The sequence below is a fragment of the Oncorhynchus nerka genome, linkage group LG5, assembly GCF_034236695.1.
Source record: "Oncorhynchus nerka isolate Pitt River linkage group LG5, Oner_Uvic_2.0, whole genome shotgun sequence".
NCBI classification, from domain to species: domain Eukaryota; kingdom Metazoa; phylum Chordata; class Actinopteri; order Salmoniformes; family Salmonidae; genus Oncorhynchus; species Oncorhynchus nerka.
The window spans coordinates 64,746,654-64,758,927 of NC_088400.1; the positions used below are offsets into that span (position 1 = coordinate 64,746,654).

At 43.1% G+C, this 12,274-nt stretch overlaps 1 protein-coding gene across 4 annotated transcripts in view; it reads right to left on the minus strand.

The window, feature by feature from the left end:
* Positions 1 to 1,742: 1,742 nt before the first annotated feature.
* The window catches only part of atp11a (ATPase phospholipid transporting 11A), a 75,904-nt gene continuing 65,372 nt past the window's right edge, over positions 1,743 to 12,274 (minus strand). Inside the window, exons 24-31 of one of the 4 annotated variants that reach the window (XM_065018909.1) lie at positions 11,310 to 11,445; positions 10,540 to 10,563; positions 8,963 to 9,028; positions 7,516 to 7,619; positions 6,894 to 7,059; positions 4,334 to 4,440; positions 3,562 to 3,638; positions 1,743 to 2,776 (exon numbers count right to left, since the gene is read on the minus strand). In XM_065018909.1, the coding sequence (XP_064874981.1) occupies positions 3,587 to 3,638; positions 4,334 to 4,440; positions 6,894 to 7,059; positions 7,516 to 7,619; positions 8,963 to 9,028; positions 10,540 to 10,563; positions 11,310 to 11,445 (655 nt within the window). In that variant the 3' untranslated portion in view covers positions 1,743 to 2,776; positions 3,562 to 3,586. Of the gene's footprint in view, positions 4,441 to 6,893; positions 7,060 to 7,515; positions 7,620 to 8,962; positions 9,029 to 10,539; positions 10,564 to 11,309; positions 11,446 to 12,274 lie in introns of all 4 variants that reach the window. The other 3 variants (XM_065018908.1, XM_065018906.1, XM_065018907.1) reach the window with 3 other exon arrangements.

The following is a 12,274-nucleotide window of genomic DNA, read 5'->3' on the forward strand; positions in this document are numbered from 1 at the left end:
CTACAAACTCATGTTTAATTTTTGGTTTTATTACAAGCACATGTACAATTAGTTGTTTGCCATTGATAGCTACAGAAAGGCTGGCAAAAATCCACATGTATCTACAGAATTCAATCTGTTAAAAACTGTATAGAAAAAGACCCCAAAACTGTACATGAATTACCTTTACTACATACAGTAATATATATATATATACACACACACACACACATACATACATACATACATACATCTTAAAGAGTGTACAGAAGTATACATAGATGTAAATATAGTCAAAGTTATGAGTGATGTCATAACGCTATGTGCCGATGCATTGCAGAAGAGAAATACACATTCTGTTAAACTGTAAAGGCTGGCTGTAAAGTTCAAGCCTCACTAAGTCAGTAAAGTTATATATTAGAACAATAACCATCTACTATAGTTATTCATTAACCCATAGTCAATGGCTTTCAAAGTATATTTTTTAAAAACAAACCCATATTTCATGCGAGAAACATGTATTATTTCAGTGCAGGAACACAGAAGAGACAATTCTACTTGGATTTCTTAGTATATTATATTACCATTTGCGTGATGTCTCTCTTCCCGCAGCTGCAAAGATGGTGGCTAGATTAAGATAGTTCAAGGCTGTTTACCGGAATAAAATGGTATGTTACTGGTCTGACACCAATTAGTTAGACATTCATTGAACCAGAACAGAAAAAACGAGTGAGTGAAGAGGTCTCCCCTTCTGAATATAAAAATGACAAAACAGGATTTTTCTAAGATGTACAAAAATACCTGGATGAGAGAATTCTGATCAGAACAGGGTCGCTGCCTGAAAAACACTACATTCTTACTACGTGTCAGTATTTGGTGATCATTTCCGTTCTGGATCATGGAAACGTTTTGATGTACTGCAGTGGTTTGTCCAACATAATTCTAACAGCAACAAGCCAGCTCACAGTTGAACACGTGGGAGTTTTGTTCAATAGCATCCATCCTTGTTTGCTGATATTACTAAGATCCTAAAACACAGATATATGTCATAATGACAGGCTTTAAGGAGTAGGCTTCATATACATTCAATATTCTGAAGCATAGCCAGCAACACCTACAGGACTAAAACAGGCAAATGCACATACTCTCTTTCTCCATCTTTCTGAGGGTTTGTCGCTCACAAAACCAACATTTTCCTCCAAACCAACTGAGTATTGAGTTGAGCTCTAGGCCTTTTCAAACAGGAAACCTAACAGAGACAAAATGCTACACAGAATATCAAACAAAGAATATCAATACAATCAATTCTAGACAACACAGTCGACTTATAATAGCGTAGTTTGCTTCAAGTTTTCAAGCTTTTATGGAATAGGTTTCGACTGGACTAGACCTCAAAGCAATTAAGAGAGCTATTTCAGTTTGGAGAGTGTTGAACTGTCAGAGAAAGAGAAGTTATGCTTGTTTGATTCATAAACTCACAGAGAAGCTCATTACATCCAGAGGTATATGACAGAGGCAGAGCAAACAAGTCAGTCAACATTATAAACACCCTAAACAACTAAGTACCAGTCTCATTCATCCTCTAACTAATTAACAGATGACCACAGAAGTGCTGATAAAAACACTAGTTCTCACCATTTTTGGAGTTATCCACTTCCTTACAGCCGGCCAATCATAATTTAGTCATCCATTGTAATCATTCATTCATGAATCATTCACTAATTCATTCATTATTTGTAAAACCTTGTCATAGCAATGTCCAGTGTTATAGTTCTGACTTTGGTGTAATGTCCAGTGTTATAGTTCTGACTGTGGTGTAATGTCCAGTATTATAGTTCTGACTGTGATGTAATGTCCAGTATTATAGTTCTGACTGTGGTGTAATGTCCAGTGGTATAGTTCTGACTGTGGTGTAATGTCCAGTGTTATAGTTCTGACTGTGGTGTAATGTCCAGTGTTATAGTTCTGACTGTGGTGTAATGTCCAGTGTTATAGTTCTGACTGTGGTGTAATGTCCAGTGTTATAGTTCTGACTGTGGTGTAATGTCCAGTGTTATAGTTCTGACTGTGGTGTAATGTCCAGTGTTATAGTTCTGACTGTGGTGTAATGTCCAGTGTTATAGTTCTGACTGTGGTGTAATGTCCAGTGTTATAGTTCTGACTGTGGTGTAATGTCCAGTGGTATAGTTCTGACTGTGGTGTAATGTCCAGTGTTATAGTTCTGACTGTGGTGTAATGTCCAGTGTTATAGTTCTGACTGTGGTGTAATGTCCAGTGTTATAGTTCTGACTGTGGTGTAATGTTCAGTGTTATAGTTCTGACTGTGGTGTAATGTTCAGTGTCTTTACATTTCAGTGAAGATTCATAATACCACCTAAAAACAGACGGCCATCTTAAATATCATTGCTGCTTTCAATGAAACAGACGCACGCACGCACGCACACACACACACACACACACACACACACACATCCTTATCTATATATGGGACATCCATATACTTTTGTTCCTCTTGGTTTGAACTGATCCCACAATGCACCACAAGACATCTACTGTCAAGCAGCTAAATGTGTATAGAAAAACCTTGGTTTTGGTACAGTCCCCCCTCCATCTCCCTTTCTCGTTCTCTCTCTCCTCACACCCACCACACAGACTGTGTTCTTAGGAGACGGATGGAGGGATGCATGACCGGATGAAGGAGTGAATGGATGAGAGGAGGAATGGAGGATGAGAGGAGGCGGCAGTGAGGAGGAGGAGATGTAGTGAGGCTCGAGAGGACAGATCCACACGAGCATCACTTCAAAAGGAACAAGAGGAGAAACAGTAGAGGTAAAACAAAAACACATGAAGAAATTCAACAGAGAAGATCTGAGGGAGGGAGAGAGCACACAGTGACAGATGAGATCTTAAGACCCCTGACAGACTGTTGAGAGAATTATAACACTCTTATAACACCTTCATGAGGCTCTCACGCATCGTGTGAGACTTCTATGGGTATGTTCTATATTATTTATGCCAAGGGACAGCAGCGAGGCATAATGTCTACATTCTACATGTTGTATTTCTGTAACAGAGATCCACTGCTCTTAAAGGCTTCAGATCTGAGTGTGAGAGATGTTAGATATCTACATGGACAACGTTAAAGCCCAGAAACAAAGTAGGTTCTCTCTCCTATCTAATACTGTCCACCAATCCTGGTGTGGTGTAAGGCAGAATTTCTCTTCCTCTGTCCCACCCAGTCTCAGTGTAAGGCAATAGCCAGCAAGGCAAGCCATTGAAAAAGTATTGTCTGAGCCTTTGGTTCCAGACTACTGTGTATTTCAAAGGAAACACTGTGTAGATGTTAAGGCGGAAAAGGATTCCCATGCATACTGGTTTCCCACTGTGGGTCCTTAGCACTACGTGAGGCAGGATGCCTCAGCTTCCATGTCAGGAAATGGGACGGTTACAAGGGGGAATGGAGGTATAATCACATCACTCCACAGTAGATACAAGGACAGTCTATGACACGGGATACTACACACACACAGAACTGTCTCTAGTCCAGTAGAGATAAACCACTATCACGGCCTAGCCACTTACAACTGAACTGGAAAAGACTAGTGTCTTATGGCGTGTTCCTGGATAAGAGATATGCACAGAGGCAACACCAGTTTGTTCTAAAGAAAGCAGGACAGAAAGAGAGAGGAAAAGACAAAAGAAAAACAGGAAAGTGTGGTCAGTTAAAGCACATGCAATACTTCTGAACATCTTCCATTCATACTGGGCATCCCTGCTTTATGACACTTCAAATGACATCATCACTGACAGACAGTTGACAGAGAGATACGGGGGAGTGGCACACACCCACACACACCCACACACTGCAGGGTGGGTCTGAGGGGTCGTACCCACAGTAGACATTAATGGGTGGAGCCAAGGCCCTTTCCACCAATCCACAGGCACTGCTTGCCTGGAGCCAAGTCTGTTCAGTTCACTCAGCTCCTTGTGCTAACACAACACAGCCATAGGACTGTGGATCATGTGGATCGTCCTTCTGTGTGTATTTGGTGTTTGTTTGCTTTTTCACAATGACATTGGTAACTGTACACGTCTAGATTAGGTTTCTATTGTCTAGAGGACAGATTGTTCCAGTGACCACTCAACACTGAAATCTTGGTCTAGACTTCCAGTCTAAATCAGACTAAACTCCACTCTAGACTACACCGAGGTCTCAGGCCCTGCCCCATTGTGGGCGTAGCCAGCCCCAGAGTGACGGGAGTCGCCGGCGAATCGGAGGAGTGGGGTGAAAGTGCAGTAGTCGGGCCCGCTCCTCCAGTGGGTGAACATGAGTTTTTTGGTGAAGGGTTCAGACCTTCTGGGAATGGGGTTCTGGTGGTCGGCCCTCCTGCGCGTGGGCGCGTGGAGAGATGCCAGCGGGGTGAACTCCGATAGCTGGCCGTTATACAGCTTGTCTGCATTCTGTAAGGGAGGGATGGAGAGATGGGAGGAGAGAGAGGAAAGAGGGAGAGAACAGAGGAGTTATTATCTGGATCAAGGGAAGTGGGAGCCAATTCAGGTCCTCAAAAGGTGTGGTGTGTGAAGGGTTTTGTTCCAGCCCAGCATTAACCTGATTCAACCATTTCAACTATTTCAACTTATCGTGGTCTTTAATTAAAAAACATTTAATTTAATCCAGTGAGTCTAAACTGGGTAGGAACAAAAGCCTGCATACGACACTCTGCTGTCTGCCAGAACCAGGATTGACCACATGGTGGACCCAGAAGACGACAAACCCCACCACTACCACTACCCCTACCCCAAAACCACATCAACACAAACACACCAGACCCTGTTAGCAAAAGATGTCAGGGAGCAAAACAGAAGCAAACTGAAGAAGTGAACGGTCGGTCAAAGCATGCAGCATGTCCTCAGAGAACATCAAGGTGAATACGGCTGTTCAGTCTCAGACAAACACTCTGCCGAGCTTATAACTGGACTCACTGAACATCAATCAAACCTATTGTGGATTTGTGAAAGCTAGATTCTAAACCTCGCTTTCACCTATCCAGCCATACACAATTCAGTGCTTACTACCTCTAGGTGGAGGAACACATTCAGGATGTATTCTAAATGTATAGGAACAGGGCCCAAGCCAGACCATATGGGGTTAGGCAGGGGAGGGAGATCCTGGCAGTATGAGCCTTCTGCTTAACTCAGTTGGGACTTTGGGATAGATTGAGAATCTGTCTGGTCAGGACAGGAGTCTAGCCTCACAGGCTAAACAGACGGACTACATTGTTTAATTAAGGAGAGGTCTGGCCCAGAGACTTAGTATGCTACAGGGGACCCACGCATCTCCTGACATCCTACTCCTTTAGCTGATGCCGATTGTGTTACCTTAAGCTCGTTACTAAACACAGGCTGCAGTACATTCTGTAAACACTGGAGGGGGTAAGTGCTCTACTTTATAATAATACTTGTTCCGCTGTCACAAAACAATTGCTATGGCACTGATGATAAACGCATTCAGCATTCAAAAAGAGAATAACACCTAATTGATATGTTAAACTAGTTGTGATAGCTTTACCAGGAAACATATTTAATTAATTAGGGTAATGAACAACTCTTACACTGATGGCATAATGCTTAAAACTTCATCTGGGACTAGACAGCCTGTCAGTGCCCCCCCCCCCCCCCCAGCCCTTCACCCAGCCCTTCACCCAGCCCTTCACCGCACTCTTCACCGCACTCTTCACCGCACTCAGAGTCGGTCCCTCCTGTCTTTACCGTGGTGAGGCTAGGCCTCTGAGGTGGACAGGGCAACCCCCATCTAGCAGGGAGTCCCGGCTGTAGGTCATAACTCCATCAATGTTTCTATCAGCCCTCATTCGCTGTGGACAGCAAGATACACACGCTCAACACACATAGATCTAAACACACACACACACACTCAACATAGATAGATCTGCACAAACACACACACACGCACACACACACCAAGACTGACACTTGCCATTTTGAAGGGGCTTCAAATATCTGTTTCATGTCAGATAGGTTGTTTCTGTATTTATGAATGAGCATTCTAACCAACGCTCTTTCAAGGTACACTTAATGCACGGCATGGACATGCAAGTCAACAGGCACCTGTAAGCATTCACCACTACATGTCCATGCAGAGACACAGAGGGAGGAGAGGGCATGCGGATAGGTTGAGAGAGGGTCACCTGACCTCCTAGTCAGGTGGTTGGGTTAGAAACTGAGTCTGCTTGAAGTCTGGGAGAGCATAAAGACGGTGGACTGCTCAGAGGTAAGACATGGCCGCTTTGTCTGCCGTTCCCAAGGAGACAGAGCCAGGTCAGAGGGGTCAGAGGGTAGAGGTTAAAGGTCACACAGGCCAGTAGAGAGGGCAGGCAGGGACAGAGGAGAGAAGTGTTAAAAGGAACACTTTGTATCTTAAAAAACACTTGATGTTCACCATCAATCACTATTTCAAGAAGAGGAAAGAGGAGGGTGTTAGAAGCTCTTCCGGGTCATGGCGAGGTGAACCGAGGTCAGTAGGGAGAGGTTAGAGGAATCACTGTACACAGTACAGACAAATGGCTCATTTAGTAGGGAGAGAAATTCCAGACAGCCAGACAGACAACTCTCAGCCTTTCAGAATGGGTAACAAGTTATACAGTGTTTCCCTCCAGATTGGTTGTTTGAGAAGAAGAAGTGAACACTACACACTGATTCAACAGCTCACTTACTTGAAGAAGACCTGGAATATATCCACACGCAGCATACAGCTAAAGTCACGGTGATACATATATATATGATATACCGTATATACAGAATGCACATTTAATCCTCTGATTTTAAATGTAAGCATGTGTGCATGTACTTCTGTGCATAATGTGTGTGTGTGTGTGTGTGTGTGCGCGCTCGCCCACCTGGATGCGTTCTGTGGTGGTGGGCCACAGGGCCCTGCAGACGACCTTCTTGACCACGTCAGGCAGCAAACTGGTGACGATGAGCAGGATGATGCTGAGCCAGGCCGGACCGCTGGACAACATCTGAATGAACACATAGTACATCCTCTGGTAGTTCAGGAAGGGCCTGGGGAGAGCAGAGAGGATCTAGTTATTATACATCTAGAACCTCTCAATGAACACATAGTACATCCTCTGGTAGTTCAGGAAGGGCCTGGGGAGAGCAGAGAGGATCTAGTTATTATACATCTAGAACCTCTCAATGAACACATAGTACATCCTCTGGTAGTTCAGGAAGGGCCTGGGGAGAGCAGAGAGGATCTAGTTATTATACATCTAGAACCTCTCAATGAACACATAGTACATCCACTGGTAGTTCAGGAAGGGCCTGGGGAGAGGAGAGAGGATCTAATTATTATACATCTAGAACCTCTCAATGAACACATAGTACAACCTCTGGTAGGGAGACCGAGAAGACAAGATCTATTTCACCTATATCTATGTTTATAACATCTGCATAAACACATAGTACTTCCCCTGGTAACATGAAGAACAGACTGCTATAGGATATACTAAAACATACCAAATTATGCCTCCCCATAGCAGAGAGAAGATGACGAAGAAAAGCAGCGAGCCCCAGATGACAAAGTGGTTGATCCACGTCCAGTAGTGTGTGTCCATGGCGAGCTGTGAGATGGAGAGAGACAGAGACAGAGAGAGACACAGAGAGACACAGAGACAGAGACAGAGAGAGACACAGAGACAGAGAGAGAGAGACAGAGAGACAGACAGAGAGAGAGAGAGAGAGAGAGAGACACAGAGAGAGACACAGAGACACAGAGACAGACAAAGAGAGAGAGTGAGACAGAAAGAGATAAACAGAGAGACAGAGAAAGAGAGGTAGAGAAAGACCACCGACTTGTAATTAAATCAAAGCAGTAGAACTCTCTAATATCGAGTCCCTTTAACATCTAGCATAAAGTAGTGCCTTAGAGGTAGTGATGAGTAGGAGGTTACTGTAAAGTAGTGCCTTAGCGGTGGTGATGGGTAGGATGTTACTGTAAAGTAGTGCCTTAGCGGTGGTGATGGGTAGGATGTTACTGTAAAGTAGTGCCTTAGCAGTGGTGATGGGTAGGCTGTTACTGTAAAGTAGTGCCTTAGCGGTGGTGATGGGTAGGATGTTACTGTAAAGTAGTGCCTTAGCAGTGGTGATGGGTGGGATGTTACTGTAAAGTAGTGCCTTAGCGGTGGTGATGGGTAGGATGTTACTGTAAAGTAGTGCCTTAGCGGTGGTGATGAGTAGGATGTTACTGTAAAGTAGTGCCTTAGCGGTGGTGATGAGTAGGCTGTTACTGTAAAGTAGTGCCTTAGCGGTGGTGATGGGTAGGCTGTTACTGTAAAGTAGTGCCTTAGCGGTGGTGATGGGTAGGATGTTACTGTAAAGTAGTGCCTTAGCAGTGGTGATGGGTGGGATGTTACTGTAAAGTAGTGCCTTAGCGGTGGTGATGGGTAGGATGTTACTGTAAAGTAGTGCCTTAGCGGTGGTGATGAGTAGGATGTTACTGTAAAGTAGTGCCTTAGCGGTGGTGATGAGTAGGATGTTACTGTAAAGTAGTGCCTTAGCGGTGGTGATTAGTAGGATGTTACTGTAAAGTAGTGCCTTAGCGGTGGTGATGAGTAGGCTGTTACTGTAAAGTAGTGCCTTAGCAGTGGTGATGGGTAGGATATTACTGTAAAGTAGTGCCTTAGCGGTGGTGATGAGTAGGATGTTACTGTAAAGTAGTGCCTTAGCGGTGGTGATGGGTAGGATGTTACTGTAAAGTAATGCCTTAGCGGTGGTGATGGGTAGGATGTTACTGTAAAGTAGTGCCTTAGCGGTAGTGATGAGCAGGATGTTACTGTAAAGTAGTGCCTTAGCGGTGGTGATGGGTAGGATGTTACTGTAAAGTAGTGCCTTAGCGGTGGTGATGGGTAGGATATTACTGTAAAGTAGTGCCTTAGCGGTAGTGATGAGTAGGATGTTACTGTACCTTTAAGGTGACTGTGAACACCAGCACAGTGAAGACCAGAGTCCCAAACGTCCAGTTACCAAACATCTGTGGAGAGGAAGGTATTACAGAGAGAAATCACACTATTAGACATGCAGCCATTTCAGAGGACAGTATGCTACTGTAATTACAGTCAGCCTTGACTAACTACATTTCCTTTGAATTACTACATATGTTTGTTGCTATGTTTAGCTTTTAAAATGAGCAATTATCCAGGATTAATCGATACAAAATCACACAGTTTAGTTGTATTTTCCAGAGATGTTTTTTTTCATTCAGTTATATGAAGTCAAACCAGTGCAGAGATGGAAAATGGATATTAAACTATTTTCAAGCTGCTTCAAACAACAACAATATGTGCACTATTTCTCTTAATTCTGCATTTAAAGTACAGAATAACCTGAAATTACCTAGATGTGTCTCTAAAATAAACATTTTTACAAATAAAACATGTTCTGTACGTTCAAATAGCTTGTGATGTTGATGGAATGCTAATACCCAAACCAACGGTGATGAGGGTCAACAACATGAAGTTACCTACCAACACATAAACCCACCTGCTTTCCTCAAGGGGGCTTAAAGGGACAATTCACCCCAATGTATGAATAAACCTGACAAACTTTGACTGAGGGAGAACTATCCTTTTAACAGTCAAAATGAGCTGCTTCTTTAAAACTACTGCAAGGGCCAATGAAATGCAGTGATAGAAGAGAACCTTGAAAAACAGACTCCTTCTGTCTGTGTTGTTTATACTTCCTGTTTTCTTCCTTTCCTTTTTTTCTGCCAAATATTTCACCAAGACAATAAGTTTGTGATAGAAGTCTAGTCAGCTCCACAGTCGGTCATTTTGTTTCAAATTGCATAACTATGAAATATCCAACCTGACATGTCCTATACAACAATATCCGTCAAATGTACTTGGCCATTCATTTCCTTTGTCACATACTGTAGTCTATAGTGTACGGGTGGAACAGTGTGAACCCTGAGCTCTAATACCCTGATGCCTGACCCAGTCTTACAGTCTTCAGCCTTGTGTTCTGACAGGAGATGACATCTTAGAGTAGGGGTAGCCAATCCTGGTCCTGGAGGGTCGCGGCGTGTACAGACTTGTGTTCCAGCCCAGCTCTAACACACCAGATCAATTGTGTTATAGATCAATACAATTTGTTGATTATCTGCAACAGGTGTGTTAAAGCTGGGCGGAAACAAAACCCTGCCCTAAAGACTCAATATGAGCCGTTCCCTACCACCCTCCATGGTGGATGTCTACTAGCAGAAACCACTGTTGTACCAGACACACACACAACATGAGGAAGTCTGGACTACGGCAACTACACAACGAGACAAGAGTGGAGTTGGAGTATGGGTTTACTATTACTATACGGATATACCTACAGCTCATTGGCCTATACAGGCAGTAGGGGTTGGATATGAGGGGATACCTATTGGATGAGATGATGATGGGCGGTTTGGTTACGCAATGTGACGGGCAGTGGAGGGGGGGGGGGCAGTCCAACTAAAACTAAACCAGGGTGACAGACAGATAGGGACAGGCTTACCATCTGTGTGTTGGTTGTCATTAGCTGAGGAGAGAACGAGAAGCATAAAGAACAAGCAACATAAAGGTAAGAGGAGAAGAAGAGGAGGAGGAAGAAAATAACAGAAAGAACTGGAAGCCAGAAAACTAAAACATCTGATATTCAAAGGAAATAAAGCAAAAACAGGCAAATCAAAGCAATCCAACAGGTTAAAGTGATATAAAGGAAGAGCTATAAAAGGAGAAACAGCACAGAGAAAGATGTCTGCAGTCTCAACATGCTTTCCTTTCATAGATATGAATGGGAGATCCGGTCATGGTTTTATGCAAAGGATCACAGGTGAATCTGCAGGCCAGGAGATCTTATGTCCTCCATTTACCTAAAATCACCACACCTTCCACAGACGACAGCTGTTCTGACTGAAGTTTTAGAATGTTGTTCACTAACATGAATTCAATGTCAAATGAACTCAAAGGTCCATGTTGAATTGTGGGTAAAAGCGGGGTCAAAACTTGATGAAAAGTATGTACATTGGTGACAATTACGTTTTTCACGTTGACAAACCGTGGAAACAGCGTCGATCCAACCTGTGTGTGACCGGTGAGCTCACTCATAACCCACAGTCACAATCAGCCACTCCACATAACAATCACTGGACACTCCTTCACGGCAGGAACATAAACACTTGGGCTTGGAGAAGTGCAGTATGATCAGACGATCATTTTATAACTTCACACCAACATATACTCTTTAACGCATTACTACAGTAGCCACGGCGACGGTGTCTTTACCTGTCCGTTGCTGGTGAAGGTGCTGTTGTTGAACAGGAAGTAAGAACCAAAGAAGAAGACGGTGGCGTCGAACACCCCCAGGAAGGTCCAGTAGATGAAAATGGGCCAACGCAGGAGAGAGTTCTTAGCTATGTCCCTGTAGAGAGGAAACATTACAGTACACATTAATTATATACAGTAAATATAGGAGGGAGTTCTGAGCTATGTCCCTGTAGAGAGGAAACATTACAGTACACATTATATACAGTAAATATAGGAGGGAGTTCTGAGCTATGTCCCTGTAGAGAGGAAACATTACAGTACACATTATATACAGTAAATATAAGAGGGAGTTCTTAGCTATGTCCCTGTAGAGAGGAAACATTACAGTACACATTAATTATATACAGTAAATATAGGAGGGAGTTCTGAGCTATGTCCCTGTAGAGAGGAAACATTACAGTACACATTATATACAGTAAATATAAGAGGGAGTTCTTAGCTATGTCCCTGTAGAGAGGAAACATTACAGTACACATTAATTATATACAGTAAATATAGGAGGGAGTTCTGAGCTATGTCCCTGTAGAGAGGAAACATTACAGTACACATTATATACAGTAAATATAGGAGGGAGTTCTTAGCTATGTCCCTGTAGAGAGGAAACATTACAGTACACATTATACACAGTAAATATAGGAGGGAGTTCTGAGCTATGTCCCTGTAGAGAGGAAACATTACAGTACACATTAATTATATACAGTAAATATAGGAGGGAGTTCTGAGCTATGTCCCTGTAGAGAGGAAACATTACAGTACACATTATATACAGTAAATATAGGAGGGAGTTCTGAGCTATGTCCCTGTAGAGAGGAAACATTACAGTACACATTATATACAGTAAATATAGGAGGGAGTCCTTAGCTATGTCCCTGTAGAGAGGAAACATTACAGTACACATGATATACAGTAAATATAGGAGGGAG